The 16,492-nt window shown below is 39.3% G+C and overlaps 1 protein-coding gene across 1 annotated transcript in view; it reads right to left on the bottom strand.

Annotated features, from left to right (window-relative positions):
* Positions 1 to 16,492, bottom strand: part of DGKK (diacylglycerol kinase kappa) — a 101,717-nt gene that overhangs the window by 44,654 nt on the left and 40,571 nt on the right. Inside the window, exons 2-4 of the mRNA XM_054473013.2 lie at positions 10,305 to 10,415; positions 8,508 to 8,588; positions 6,465 to 6,569 (exon numbers count right to left, since the gene is read on the bottom strand). Coding sequence (XP_054328988.1) covers positions 6,465 to 6,569; positions 8,508 to 8,588; positions 10,305 to 10,415 — 297 coding nt within the window. The remainder of the gene's footprint in view (positions 1 to 6,464; positions 6,570 to 8,507; positions 8,589 to 10,304; positions 10,416 to 16,492) is intronic.

Here is a 16,492-nt window from a genome sequence, read left to right on the forward strand (position 1 = left end):
ACAATAGTCAAGATATGTGTCCATCAACAAATGAATGAATAAATAAAATGTGGTATATATACATGATGGAATGCTATTCAGCATTAAAGAAGAGGGGAATTCTATCATTGGTGACAACATGGGTGAATCTGGAGGACATTATGCTAAGTGAAATAAGCTAGCACAGAAAAACAAATACTGCATGATCTCATTTATATATGGAATCTGATAAAGTTGAACTCAAAGAAGTAGAGAATAGAATGGTGGTTGAGGGAGAGGAGGAGGGAATGGGGAGATCAAAGGGTACAAAGTTTCAGATAGACAGGAGGAATGAATTTTGAGATCTACTGTGCAGCAGGGTAACTATAGTCAATAACAATGAATTATATAGAGTATTTTTAAATAATTAAGAGAGTAAATTTCAAATACCTCACCATAAAAAATGATAGGTAATCGGGGTGATGGATATGTTAATTAGCTTGATTTAATCATGCCACCTTGTATACATATGTGAAAGCATCACATTTTACTCCATAAATCTGTGTAATTATGATTTGTCAATCAAAATTAATAATAATTTTTAAAAAGAAACATAAATAAATAGCTCATTAATCAGTTTTATTTTGATTATAGTTAAAATTATAATATTGTACATATATTTGGTTAATAAAATGTTATTAAAATGAAAAATGTGAGAGGAGATAAATGAATTGAGGATGGAATTGTTAAGCAAAAACCCCATAGAATTTAGAGATTTTGGAAAATTCTCAGTCTGTCCACATTACAAAAAATAAGAAAATATGTTTGAAAAGGTGTGAAAGACCCACTATTTGATAAAGAGATTAGTGTGGATGTCAATCACAGACTTCATTAGCCATCTCTACAAAAGCCAGGAATAGAGATGGGATTATAGTAGCAGAACCACTGTCAGCTGAGACTAAAGGAAATTGAGAAAATGGGACGCAACAAAGAAGACCCTACAGGACTGGACCATAGAACTATTCGGATGCGAACTTCTTCAAGACAAGTAAAGAATGATCCCAAAGGTGATTCAGAGATCAATAGGGCTGCCATCCCACCACAGGCCCAAAGTGCACAGTTCTAGGTGGCAAGGCTGCCTCCACGTCAATTTCAAAGGGTAGAACCAATGCCCAGCAGAGCTGTGGGGACGGAACAGTCCAGCAGAGCCCTGGGGACTTGCCCCTGTTCTAACAGAGAATCATGCCATGAATAGGGCCACTGTAGAGAGCCACAGCATTGGCACTGCCCTGCTGATCTGTGGGAGTGATGTTGCCACCCGCGTAGGTCTGGAAGGCAGAGCATTGAGCCAGAGGATTACAGATGCTCCCAGTTTACTATGGGGTTACATCCTGATAAACCCAGTAAGTTCGAAATATTGTTAAGTCAAAAATGGACGTTTTGTAGACATGATGGGATGTAAAAACACAAAGTACAATATCTCCCAAGACTTTGGCAACACAGTGCACTGTAGAATATGGGTTGTTTACCCTCAAGATTGAGTGGCTCACTGGGAACTGTGGCTTGCTGCTGCTGCCCAGCACAGTACTGCCTATCACTACCTCAGGAAAAGATCAAAATTCAAAATTTTGAAATACTGTTTCTACTAAATGTATATTGCTTTTGCACCATTGTAAAGTCAAAAAGCTGTGAGTCCAACCATCGTAAGTTGGAGACCACCTGTATTCTCCAAACTTAAGGTCTCATGGAGCTTGCCTTGCCAGGTTTTGGACTTGCCTGGGACCTGTCATTTCTTCCTTGTTTTTTATTTCTCCCTTTTAGAATGAGAATGTCTATCCCATGCCTAGTTCACCATTTCTATTTTGGAAGGACATAACTTGTTTGACTTCATGGGTTCACAGCTGGAAATAAATTTTGTCCAAGGCTGTCTCACCCATATCTGATATAAATGATATTTAGATGATACTTTAGACTTTAGAATTCACGTTGGAATGAGTTAAGACTTTTGGAATTTTTAGGTGAAATGAATGTATTTTACATGTGAGAAGGCCATTAATTTGGAGGTGTGCAGGGGCAGATGGCAATGCACTGAATGCATGCTCCCCACATGTTATAGGAAGTGATGGATCCCTCATGAATGAGATTAGCGCTCTTATAAAAGGGACCCCAGAGAGTTTTCTTGCTCCTTTTTCTGCCATATGAGGATACAATCAGAAGACTCCCATCTATGAACCAAGAAGCAGCCCCTTACCAGACACTGAACCTGCCAGTCCCTTGATCTTGGACTCTACAGCCTCCAGAAGTGTGAGAAATACATGTTTGTTGTTTAAGCCACCTAGTCTATGGTATTTTTATTATGGCAGCCTGAACTAAGACATCACTGATGTAGGGCAGCTAAGGGTACTTTCTCCACCTCCTGAATTCCTTTCAGCATAATCGAGAAGTCAGATATGTGTATTAATTATTTGTCTATTAGTTAAATGAAAGCTTATTGACTCCAAAGCACTTTCCAAATGTGAGGATTTAGTAATATTAAGTGTTTGCAAAGTACATAAAAGTATCAGGTGAAATATCCCACAAAGCACAAAGTCGGCTACAGATATAATTCCATAAAGGAGACTTTTTGGGGATGGCTTACATGATAAAATGTTGAGTTTAGATAAAACAAAGTCAGTAGTTTGTGCTTTAATGTGAACTAAATTGCTCAGTTCTATCAAGGTTTGGGGAACTACAGAAGAGTGTTAGGGCCTCCCAGGTTGGCCATTGGTAGGGTGACCATGTTGTCCAAATTGGGCCACTTTCTACAGTGAAAGGGGAGCTGTTAATACTTATGCTGGGACAAGTGTAAACTGGGCTCAGCCTGAGCAAACCACTAGCCATGGACACACTATGCATGAGCTAGAGTCATTTTGCCACTTTGAATTTATTTGTTGATCTATACGATTCAGCTGTCTACCTTAGTGTTCCTGCCCCATAATCACAAAGGGTGGAAATTAAAGGATAGAAAGAAGATAACTAGGCGGAATTTACGATATCCTCCTGAGAACTTGGATTAAAAATTAAAAGAACTAAGATATTAATTTTGCCAGAATCAACTTATGATTTTAGGCAAGGCAACTGAACCTCTCTGAGGCTCAGTTTTCTCATCTGCTAAGTGAAATCTTGGAATCATAAGCTTTTCAAGTTGAAAGGAATTTTGAAGTTCATCTAGTTTGCCCACTTGAAAAAAATCAATTTTCTGTACAACATCTGACAAGCAGTTGTTCAATTTGTTTGTTTGTATTACTTCCAATGATAGGGAGTTCTCCACCTCAAGAGCCAGCTGATGTCATTCCTGCAGCTTACAGTGAATGTTGTAAAGTTATTTCTTCAACTAGAGCAAAGTTTCAGAAAAAATTTTCCAAGATTTAGAGCTTTAGGAACATTAGATGGACTTTTTTGCAAGAAAGTTAGTTCTCTACCTTTGGAAGAGTTCAAATAAAGGCCACATGACTTACATCTCCAGATGCTCTAAAATCTAGTATCTGGAGTCCAGATAACTTTTAAGGTCTATTTCTGTTTCCATGGTCAATGATTCCATGGCAATTCATTAGGAAAAGCTAACTTTTTAATCTAGTCTTCCAAGCAGCTCTTTATTTCTAACTTTCTTCTTTTATTCTTTCTTTAAATCCCCCAGGCTCACACCTTTCATCTGTCTGTGACTTTTCTATTTCATTTGCCTCTTTCTTATATTTAGGTTCTCCCCCACCCCTAACTCAGTATCCACACTTGTCCTCCCTTTCTATCCTCATTCTGGGGCTTAACACGGTCTTGCCATAATTAATCATAGCCTCTTCTCTGAACTTCTGGCCTCTAGTTTTTCCCTTGTCTAATCCATCCTGTATTTCTAAAGTATCCCTCTTATCAATTCTCTTCCCTTTTGAATCCATCCTGAAGCTTAACTTTGAACACATTGCAAATCTTCCCCACTCTTTATCCTGGCATTGAAAAATCTCCACAGTCAGGCCTCATCTACCTCTCAAGACATACTTCTTGGACTCACTTTCCTAAACTTTTCTGGTGAAATGAATTCTCCCTTTCACTGTATTCCAAAAAGGTTCTGTTTTCCTGTTATTCAGCTTTTGCTTATACCAGTTCCATAGCCTAGGACCTCGCACTGCCCCTAATTCCCTGCCACCAATAAAATACAATCTATCTTTCAAGGTCAGTCTCAAATCTCTCCTCTGTTAACTCTTCCCAGAGGACTCCAGCCCATACTTATCTCTTTCTCCTCTGAACTCCCATACCACTTTATTGTCTGTTTCATTCCTCTGGCAATCAATCATGTATTGCCTTGTAACATCTCTGAAAACTGTCATTTATCTTGGGTACTGTCATTTAACTGTTCTTTTGTTTCTGTGTATATAGTGTCTCCCTATTACCTACAAAGCTCATTGAGGCTTGGAGCAAGTATTGCATCTTTTTTTTTCTACTCTTTATGAAACAGAATTGGGCAACTAGTAGGGGATGGCTTATTAATGTGTACTGACTAGTTTCCAATAGATTATCCAATTACTTTGTCACCACTTTAATAGACCACCAAATCCATGATTAATCTTCCCTTGCCCTATTTGTCAGGCATTGGTGGTGACAGAAGATAGAAGGGACCATTAGAGATAAGGCACATATGGGAGAAAGCATATTTGACAATTTAAGCTTCAAGTAAGACAAATTGCTAAGATGCTGGTGCCGAGACATTTCACTATCAGCTCAAAGTGTTCCTTAATAGATTTAGGTCCCTGGAGAAGCTCCACAGAGGTTGTGATTACAACCTGATACAACTCTTCCAAGAGAGTAAACAGGGAGATTTTTTTCCTTTCTAGTTTGTGCTGGGTAATCAATACCTAGGTGTTTAATTCAATGAATTCAGGGATGGCGCACCAATTCTCTGGTAGTCATCAGAATTTCTCTAGCAGTTTTTGCGTTCCTAGAACAATAATTAAAATTCAAAATATCATATGTGACCTTTTATGCCAAATTGAAAATGTTATATGATTCATGAGAAACCCTCCAGTTTGAATAGAGGTTAAGTCACAGGAAGGAAAGATATTGGTCCACAGGGACAAAGATAGGAAAGGAGCATGGAATTCACAACTTTTTATGACTGCCTCTAATGTTGTACCATAGTGGCCTCATTGGTTGGGGCAGGGGGCAAAAAGGGGATGTGCTTCTCCATTAGGAAAGGAAGAAGAAAGTAACAAGAGGTAAAATTCTGAGTGCTAAATCATATCAAGATCACCATCAAATGCTAAGCAAGGGATCTCTCAATTTAAGCATATATAATGTGGGACTGGGAGAGGCCTTAATGATATTGGAGAGACCTCAAGTCAGCCATCTTGTCATGTTCCCCATCATTGCTATAGGGAGCAGAATGTATAGTTATGAGACTAAGTGGTCAAAAGCCTGAGAAGTTCTCGGGGAGTAGGGATGGATGGTTCTTCTCTATGGCATTAGCTTTATTTCTAAACTGCATTATCACCAAGCCACTTCACACACTGCTCCATCCAAATTGCCTAGAACAATCTTCTACCCATTGCTAGTTATTTAAGACATTAGGTTGTTTTAAAGTCTGGATTCACCTTCCCCTTTATCTCTAAGACCTTTACAGGAGAACTTTGCTTCAAGACGAACCATGTATCATTCTCTGTCCAAACTCTGGTTCCAAGATTTCCTGCAGATTCATTTATTCATTCAAAAAATATTTATTGTGCCTTTACTATGTGCCAGAGACTGCTCTAAGTAAATAAGTGACACAGATCTCTCTCCTCCTGGAACTTACATAAATTCTAACTGTGGTAGATCTATAGAAGGGCAGGCAGAGTCTATCTCCTGAAGTTTGACTGCACCAGTTACTGCAGGGAGCAGTGGCCAGAGATTTGGTACTGCCAGGTAAAAAAGAACCTTGCTAAGCTTTGGAGAGGATACTTCTTGCTCTTCCCTCTACATTACTTTTGTAGTAGACAGAAAACAGAAAGGCAAAGAGCATAGTGGTCAAGGACATAGGCTTTGGAGTCACATAGCCTGCATCAGAATCCTGGTTTCACTACTGAATACTGATTCCGCCTTGGACTGGTTCCTACCTCTTTCTGAGTCTCAGTTTCCTTAGCTGTTACTATAGTCATTCAGCAGACCCAAGTCAAGACTGCTGATTCCGGTTTTCCTAACCTAAGGGCATCTACATTAGCTGCTCACATACATCTTGAGTGACTCATCCATTGGGCATACATTGACATCTACATAACAAGTGGATATGTATAGAAGTATCTGCACCACATACTTACAAAGGTCTGAGTCCAAGTGAATTACTCCTATTTATGAATAATTCTAAAGAGGTTTTCTGTCTATAATTCCTAACCAGGTGGTCTCTGCTTCCATCTTATTATTTCCCTGCTCTAAAGGTGGCTTAACTAATGCAATTAATTATTTACCTATTAAGAATTGTGTGGCTTCTCTACTAGTTTCCTTACCTTATAAATTTCTCCCTGTTGGACGGTTTTTATGATGTTAATCCATTCTTCCATGTCTTTCCGGTTGGGTGCAGCCAGAGTGATTTTTCGTTGTGGTGTGATAACCTAAACAAAAAGCCACATTATTAGCTGGTTCTCACTCCATAACTTTGCCTTCAAACACAGTCTGTGAATTCTCTAAGAAACTACACAGATGTACCAAGCACAACGTAAGCCACTTCTTGAATATAAGACAGACGTTCCCAGAGCCACTGTAGCTCCTTAGATACCCATCCAAAATAATAATAATGCTAATAGCAATAATTAACATTTTAATGCCATTCACTATGTGCCAAGAACTATTCTAAAGCACTTTATGCATATGATTTCATTCAATCTTCATTACAACCCTATGAGATGGGCATTGTTATTTTTCCCATTTCATAGCCGAGAAAACCAAGACAAAAAGAGTTAAATGATTTGCTCAGGGTCACCCAGCAGGTAAAAAACTAAATCAGAATTGAAATCCAGATTCTTTGGCTTCAGAATTCATTCTTTTAAATACTAAACCATGTACCATCTATTACTCAAGTTAGTTTGCCTGAAAACCCTACTTGCTTACTGCGACTCTGTCTACTTGAAGTGGTAAAATTGTATGTGGTTCATTAGGGTGTCCCTGTTTCTGTTTAGTGGGAGAGTGAGATGTCTAAAAACCCAGTTTCTTTCTTTCTTATGGTTAGGGACAACCTGAAGAGAATTTTACAGTTGTCTTTCTTAACCCTGCTTGGCACAAGAACCCAGGCAGGAATAATAAGAATGCCACACTAAGAGTCTAGCAGACGTAGACCGTGGGCATGACTTGATCTTTTCCCAGAGGGCAGGAGGGATCATGGATAGCTACAGCATCAGTCATTGCTTCCATTGCCCTATTTGCCTTCACGATAAGCTCCCCAAGTCTTGAAGCTAGAGCTCACCACGCCAACAAGGAATTTGTTTCTTCTTTTGCATGTAACACAGTGAGATTATGTGGTAGATGGAAATAGGAGCTAGTTGGGATTATGATAACAGCCACTCCTTTGGTCCAAACCCATTCTTGAGTGGGGCTGATGTTCAGTGCTTCTGTGCTTTAATTAGATTAAGGGGCAGCCTAACCTTTATGATTTCTTTCTTTGTAGAATGGAGACCAAAAACATTAGCCTATAGGCTCATCACCCAAAGACTCAGCTTTTTGGGACTGGTCAACAGAGCCCTCAGTTTTACCCTGTGTCAGGGTGATGTAATGAGAGAGTAACAAAAGCAAAGTCTTCTTGTTAGACCCAGCCGCTCTCCTTTCAAGGGAGGATGGAACATGAACCAACTATGGAAGCAGGATATTGGGTCTGCAGCTCTTTAGTCTGTTAGGTACTATCCCCTACCTGCCTAAACAGGAACTCCAGTCTCCATAACCTACCACTGAGGCTGGGAGAAGACAGTTCTGGAAGGAGGTGGGTAGGAGAATTCCTGGGCTACCAAGCTTTCTATTTTTCAGTCAGTTTTCTGGTCTGGATTCACCAGAATGACCAAAGCCATGTGACATTTCAGCCACACGAAGCCCTAGACACTTCCCTAGAAAATCTTCTGCTTTCTTTGAGGCACTTTCATCAGTAATCTCAACATGGGGTAGATTTCACTTTGAATTAGGGCTTTTATCTACCTCATCAGAGGAGAGGATGTCATGTAACTCAATTATCCTGCCATTTTCTATAACATATTAGCAGTCTCTTGAAAGACTCCCAGTGATACTCTTCTAAATCACCTTCACTGGGAGGACTGATTTTTATAAGTCACATACTCCCTTCCCCTTGAAATCAGCTTAGCTTTATACCGGTAATAAGGAACAAGACTATCACTTTTTTTCTTCCCTCTCAGTGGGCTGCTAGAAAATGTTTGCATGAATGATAACACTTTGGGATCAAAGGAAACTTTGGAAACCTGAAGTTCAAAGAAGCAAGAAGTGGTTATGGAAAGCTATCTTCCCAGCTAGCCCCTACCCCTGCCCATTTAGTCATTTCCAATCTTACTTACACAAAAACTGTGGCAAAGGTTTCTGCAGCTGCTTTCTGCCACAGTGGCTTGAGACAGATCAATCGTTTCAAAGTGTGCAAACTGGAAAGATATAAGACAGGGAGGGACAAGGAACTGTCTGATTAATGATGCAAAGAGACATTAAAAGGTAAACACACACACACACACACACACACACTTACTGACAGGCATTTGTGGCAGTCATGATCCAATCATTTCTTTGGCTTGAGGGCTAAAATTTATTTAGCAACATGATTTTTGTTAATGTATCATGTGACAAAAAAATGAAATCAAAATAAACTTTTTATAGACATTTATGTGGAATTATAGGAAGGCTTGAGTTGGTCAGTTCAGAATTATTTAAACATAAAGGCTTATGCTGGAAAAGATAATGAGATGTGGTTTAACTAGAGTCCTAGAGAAACAGATTGTGATAAACTCCTATTTTATTGGGTGGCAGCCTTTGCAGTGTTGCTAGTCCCATCCAGTTTGAGGCCTGTGTCTCCTTATTCACTGGCCATAGTAGATACCATCTAGCCAGCAGCAGGAAATCAGTATCATAGATACAGGCAAGGCCGGTTTCACCAGTATACAAACTGTGCAGTCACACAGGGCCCCATGTTCAGAAGAGCCTCACACTTAGTTTAATGCTTTGTTGTTATCATCTTAAAATTACTTCACAATTTTGTCTTTGAGCATGTGCTTTGTAAGTAAGGTCCAATGGGACAACAGATCATGCATATGAGCAGAGGAGATAAGCGCATTATACATTTCCACCCCATGTCTTGTCGCTCCATTTGCATCTGTGATGCCCGTGAACATAGAACTCTAGTGGACCCATGATGAGTGGGAGTTTAGCAAGACTCAAAGCAAGTACAAGATAAGTGTGTTACATCTATAACTGAGTAAGCAGTAGGGGAGCTGACAGCCCTGAGAGGTCATACTTTCTGTTGGAACCAGAACTTGCTTCAGACATAGGAAAAAGACAATAGTTTCTGAGAAATACAAACAACCAAGAAGCCCTATTGTATTCTTTCTTGCTCGTTACACCCCTGTGTTAGCCAACCATTTATGCTAAAAATGATGACATGGAAGGAAATGGAAAGATAAGGCAACCCACAGTTCTTTCAGTTAAAAAAGTGTTGGTGGAATGTGCAAGTATCGAGAAGTAAAATATGAACAGTTGAGCTAGTTTTGTGCAGTTTTTTATACTACTGAGAACAAAATACTACGCTTGTATGAGCTACTAAACACAAATTGTATAATTTTATACAATTTTATAGTTATTCTTTATATGAATTAAATGCTCTTACATTTGCATTTAAAACTGGTGTTGTATAGTGTGCAAATAGTGAAATTCATGCTAATTATTTAAAATTGTATTTTTCTTTACTTAGAATTACATTAGCAAATAAAAACACCATGACAAGTCTTTGCTTTATATTAATATTTTAGTATAAACATAAAGCGTTATATGTTAGTAGCTTTAATACAACTTCCCCCTGCTTTTTTAATAAAGGGCACTACATTTTCATTTTGCACTGGATCCCCAAAATTATAGTTGGTTCTGGGTGCAGAAGCTAGCTGGGAAAAATACAAAAGGAAAGGGATACAGAAAAGAGAAGGGAGAGAAAAGTATCCCCATTTGACCCAAAAAGGCAAGTTAAAAAAGGAGTAGAGGGCTTCAACTTCCACCCTAATGTTTGCTGACACGTCTTTACTTATTAGTCCATCTTCCCACACAAAGGTTTCCTGGCACCCACCCATTAATCTAGTTGACAATATGCTATACATTACCGCGGGATGGTGTGCAAAGTAGAGCTTCTGTCCTTGAACCAGAAAATATCTAAGCTTCCATCTCTTGAAGGAGTTACAGTTCTTCAGCATAGGTCCTTCCTTCAATATTTTCTGAAAGACAGAAGCATGGTGTTGAGCAATTAGATCAATTCATAAGGTCATATCACTTGTTTTCTCAGATGGAAACAGCAGATATCTAGAAGGCTCTATCTTGTCACATATCTGAGAAATGGCCTGAAGGCCAGGTGAGAACACAGTGAAGCTCGTTCAATCAGAGGAGACATTGGTTACCCTTGGATTACTCATTCAGGATGATATAGGTTTCACGTTTATCAGGCTACGTGGCCCAAAAACCGTAGAGGATATCTCTATTTGCAGTAGAGGGCAGGGACATGAACATCATAAATATAAGAACAGCATTCCTAGGAAAGAACGCGTGGTAGAGGAAAAGGCTGTAAAGGCAGATTTTCTGGAAGTCTCCAGATTGTAGCTCCAGACAGGGCTCTCCTGTCAGCTCTTTTAGAGTGTTCCTTTTAGAATATTAAGTTAGATCGTGTTCCTTCCTTGTTCGCAAGCCTCCAATAGCTTCTCAACACGTTTAGAGCCAAATCCAGTCTTTACCATGGTTTGTCTTCAGCGGACTCATGATCTCATGAAGGAGCAAGCACATAAAAAGGAACCACAAGAAAACTACCTTCTGATTACTTTCTTTACATCTCATAGTCTAACCACTGATTTTTCAGTTACCTGCTGAACAGACTGATCCTAACCAAGCATAGAGTCTACTTACCATTTTCATCATTGAGGAAGTTCTCACTTAAGTTATAGGATACAAACCAACATGCAAGACTGCCATTTGGGAGAAGTACTCAACCCCACCAAGCTGGAATCAAACCCATACTTAATGGACAAAGGGCCAGACTGAGTTTAAAATCACCAGATCAAGGCTCTACCATGAATTCTATCATCTAAATTAGCATTCACCATTGGGTGGCTGGAGAAGAATTTTGTTTGGCCTACCTAGTGTTTTTCAAAGTTTCAAATTAGTTGGTAGTAGTTAAAAGGTAGAAGATTTCATATAAAAATTCAGGTTTCCTGTTTCTTTTTTTTTTTTTTTAAATTAGAACATCTGGTAACATTGAATTTATATTCTCACATGGCAACAATCTGCAGAAACTGAGTACCAGCTGCTCCCTTCAGATGGGGTGCCTGACTCCAGCAGGAATTTGAGTTTAGGACTCTGATCTAAACTATTATTTGCCATTCCTGCTCTCCCAAATACACACACACACATACACATACACACACACACGTACTCATACACACACATTTATACACTCTTCAATTCTCTAACCAATTGGATAGTACTAGTGGACAGAGCCTCTGTATCTCAACTGAAAAGTCAGTTCATAAGCAGTCACAATTTACCTGAGCCCTCTTCATAGCTTATGGGAGTTTCAAGGTTATTGTAACACCCTTGGGATGCAAAAGAATGGTGCTGAGCAGTCAGAACAAAGAGAACAATAACATCTTGTGGGAAGGAGGGAGTTTGCAGTGAGAGAGAGTAAGAAATTATATTTAAATTGTTGAAATTGAGTCATCCAAGAGAAAACAACTGCTGTAAGCATTAAGAATATATTGTTCCTTTCCCCTCTCTGGCCAGGTGGCCTAAAGTACAGTTCTCAAAAATGGCTTTTGGTTTTTTTATCCTAACCCTCTCACCTCTATCCATATATTTCTCCACACTAAGTCTCCATAATACCTAGGCAGTCCCATTTACTCCTTTCTGCTAAAGACTTAATTTCCAAAATTTAACGGCTCAGAATCAATTCTGTGCAACTGAATCTACACCCATTATCTCTGCCCTTTTCCCAACTTGTTCTGCTCTGTTAAAATTATTAAATGCTTCCTTTACTCTTCTTATTTTGTCATATGTAATGTCCCCTATACCAGCTCATTTTACAGTTTTTGGTCGGCTACTTTTCCCTTCCCTCCATTCGCAGTTTAAAGTGTTGTAACTCTGACTGTCAGATATTTACACTACTACATTCTCTTGGCCTGTTCTGAGAAGCACTTACCCTTAAAGAACCCATTTTTCAGGCATTGCAAGTCATGGGCTAGTAAACGAAAATCTTTCTATTTATAACTTGTGAATATGATAGCCCAAGAGGACTCAGATTTTAGCTTATGCATTTGATAAGCTCTTTAATGATATTACTACGAGCAAGAAGGAGAAATGATTATCTTTGTTCAAGTTCCTATTTTATCTGCCTGTAGATCACATCCCCTTCCTCAGCAAGTCATCCTGTTTGGTTATTCAGAGCCTACTCCCAACAAACCAGTAGCCACCCTCAACTCAGGGGACCCCCAATTAAGCTCTACCACTCAGGGGACCCTTACAGACAATGGAGCTATATAGGAATAAGTTTTCTATATCTCACCATAATTAATACAAATCTGAAATAGATTCTGATAAGTAAAGATGTATAAGCCCAGAGCGAGTTCGTGTCCTTTGTAGGGACATGGATGAAATTGGAAATCATCATTCTCAGTAAACTATCGCAAGAACAAAAAACCAAGCACTGCATATTCTCACTCATAGGTGGGAATTGAACAATGAGAACACATGGACACAGGAAGGGGAACATCACACTCGGGACTGTTGTGGGGTGGGGGGAGGGGGGAGGGATAGCTTTAGGAAATATACCTAATGCTAAATGACGAGTTAATGGGTGCAGCACACCAGCATGGCACATGTATACATATGTAACTAACCTGCACATCGTGCACATGTACCCTAAAACTTAAAGTATAATAATAATAAAATTAAAAAATTTTAAAAAAAGAAAAATAACTTTTAAAAATTATTAATACATCATAAAGCAACAATTAAATACCACTACATGTGGATTAGAATAGCTAAAACCCAATACAGTGACAATACCAAATGCTGGCAAGAATATGGAGCAAAAGGAACTCTCCTTCATTGCTAGTAGGAATGCAAAATGGTACAACTAGTTTGGAAGACAGTTTGGCGGTTTCTTACAAAATCAAACATACTTCTACCACATGATCTAAAAATTGAAATCTTTGCTATTTACCCAAATGCATTAAAAAGTGATGTCCACACAAAAACCTGCATATGAATGTTTATAGCGGTTTTATTCATAATTGCCAAAACATGGAAACAACCAAGATGTCCTTCAATAGGTGAATGGGTAAACAGACTGTGGTACATCCAGACAATGGAATGTTATCCAGTAATAAAAATAAATGCACTATAAAGCCACGGAAAGACATGGAGGAACTTTAAATGTATATTGCTAAGTAAAAGAAGTCAATCTGAAAAGGCTACATTAACTATATCAATACAACTACATAACATTCTGGAAAAGGCAAGACTATAGGGACAGTAAAAAAACTCAGTGGCTGCCAGAAGCTCAAGGGCAGTTGGGAAGAGATGAATAGGTGGAGCACAGGAGATTTTTAGGGCAGCGATACTACCCTGTATGATACTGTAATGGTGGCTACATGTCATTATACATTTGTCAAAACTCATAGAATGTACAACACCAAGAATGAACCCTGATGCAAATGATGGATTTTAGTTAATAATAAAAAATCAATATTGGCTCACCAATTGTAACAAATGCACTGCACTAATGCAAGATGTTAATAATAATAATAATAATTGTCTCAGGACCTTGGTCAGTTTAGTAGCCCCAAGCAGGTAATAGGGGAAACTGGGAGGGGGTGGGAGGGGGTATATGGGTACATTCTTTACTTTCCACTCAGTTTTTCTATATATCTAAAAATGCCAAAAATGGTCTATTAATTTTTTTTAATAAGCAAGCAAAAACAGGCTGGGAATTCTGAAAAAGAAGAATAATTAAGAGGGAACTACCTGCTATTTAGGTTTTAAAACCTAGTATAAAGCTATAATAATGAAAAAAATAATTAAAGGGACTAAAATGTTAAAATTATTAAAGGAACATAAACATATACCCATGTGATATGGCAGGGGCATAAGCATAAGTATGAGGAATATTCATTGAAAAATACAACAAAAGCTCTGTCTACACCCTGGCTGTTTCAGGGAGTGGTTGTTTGAGTTCTTTAAGGGAAAAAGAGATGGCAGAAATGAAGTAATCTCTTTTATACCTGATACCCAAGGTCTGAGGGTATGAGAAGGGGAAAGTTTCAATGTGTGTCTACCAGTGGAGATGAGGAAGATTTATTTCTGAAGTGGATGATGAGATTGTGGAGCTACTTTCCAATAATAAATTATTATTATTATTATTATTGTTAACACATTTTAGATTAAGTCTGGAATTACTCTCGCAGATACTATGGCTTGTCAACACAAAGTTTATAATCCTTTGGCACCAGAACAGAGTTGGTAGCTTGTGGGAACTGTCCTTCTTTTGCCTATCAAGTTACTTTGTTTCTGTCAAAAGCCAAATTACCATCTGGAAACTGGAAACAGGACACAGTCAACCATGACAAGAACAGAATGTCAAGGCTAGGGAGCACGTAAGCTCTGTGGTTCTAAAATTGTTTAGTGAGATAAACCTCTTCACCAAGTTAAAAGACCCATGAGGGCATTGTTGGAAGGAACCAAATGAAGTTGTATTGCTTTGAATAAGATAAAATGAAGTTAAAACCTACTTTTTGTTAATTAAGTTAGAATGCAAATCTTCTTAGGGGATAGGCAAGGGCTCTCCCTTCAATGCCTCCCTTCGCAGGGTGCATAATAAGAGTTCCTTAAGTTCTAAACAGAGGCTCTGTGTCATCAGCTCTGAACTTCTACAAATGCCCAAACCTGGATCTTGGAAAAGGTAAAGTACCTGTAGTCCTTTTCCTTCTGAATTCTGTCCTCCTTTGGGGAAACTTCCCTACTCACCCGATTACTGTTTCTAAATAAACCATTGTTTATTTTGTTAAAACCCCAAAACCAATAGGCAGCCCCAGGAAGCCAGTTTGAACAGGCAGAAGCTAAAAATCCCTTGCTTGATTGCCCCAAGTCGATAAAATATGTGCATGCAAAACAATCTTTACCTGCTTGGGGCTACTAAACTGAACAACGTCCTGAGGCAAAAATTGGAAGAAGCAAGGTAACAAGCAAACGCATCCTGCCAAGGGAGGCACTGAAGGGAGAGCCCTTGCCTATCCCCTAAGAAGATTTGCATAGTGCTTCCTGGTCCCTGGCCTCTGGCAGATAGTATCATCTCATTGCCTCCTCACAACTATGCAGTATCACGTCTGACTTCCAGACAGTAAATCTGAGGCTTGGTTTCCCTTACTTTGTTCAAGTACCCACAGTTACAAAATGCTAGTGGACTCTGTGCTTCCTCTCCCCGTGATGAGAAAACTGGGAGGGCTTGGTTAATTAGTATGTACACAACAGGGTGAACACAGACCCCACCCCATCCCCCTGCCAAACTTTATTCTAAATGACAAGATCATAGATTGCTAAGAATTAAAATGTATTCTTGGCCGGGCGAGCACGCCTGTAATCCCAGCACTTTGGGAGGCCGAGGAGGGCGGATCACGAGGTCAGGAAATCGAGACCATCCTGGCTAACACGGTGAAACCCTGTCTCTACTAAAAATACAAAAAAAAAAAAAAATTAGCCGGGCGTGGTGGCAGGCGCCTGTAGTCCCGGCTACTTGGGAGGCTGAGGCAGGAGAATGGCGTGAACCCGAGAGACGGAGCTTGCAGTGAGCCGAGATCGCGCCACTGCACTCCAGCCTGGGCGACAGAGCAAGACTCCGTCACACACACACACACACACACACAAAGTATTCCATGAACAGCTCTGACTATTCCATACTAGAACTCTTAATGAGCTTCCCTCAAAGTGGCAAATGGTATTCCTTGTTTTTCTAAAGACCTAACATTCGTTGGCGGGCGAGAAGGGAGTTCTCCAGTTTTTTTAAAGTGACAGTCCAAGATTGACTGGAGGAGTAATTAGAATTCACATATTGACAGCACTTTGTAATTAATAAAGTGCTTCTGCTTCTCATCAGCCCTCTGAAGCAGGTAGTGAAAGGCGTTTTCTAACGCAATTCTGTCCTATGAAAGACACCCTGAAATTAGTATCTTCAAGTGGCTTGCCCGAGGAAGTAGTTGAAATTTTTCCTCTCAAATAAGATAGCCCATGTTTGTTTTGCAGTTTTGAGACTTTG

Source organism: Pongo pygmaeus, chromosome X (assembly GCF_028885625.2).
Source record: "Pongo pygmaeus isolate AG05252 chromosome X, NHGRI_mPonPyg2-v2.0_pri, whole genome shotgun sequence".
Lineage (NCBI taxonomy): Eukaryota > Metazoa > Chordata > Mammalia > Primates > Hominidae > Pongo > Pongo pygmaeus.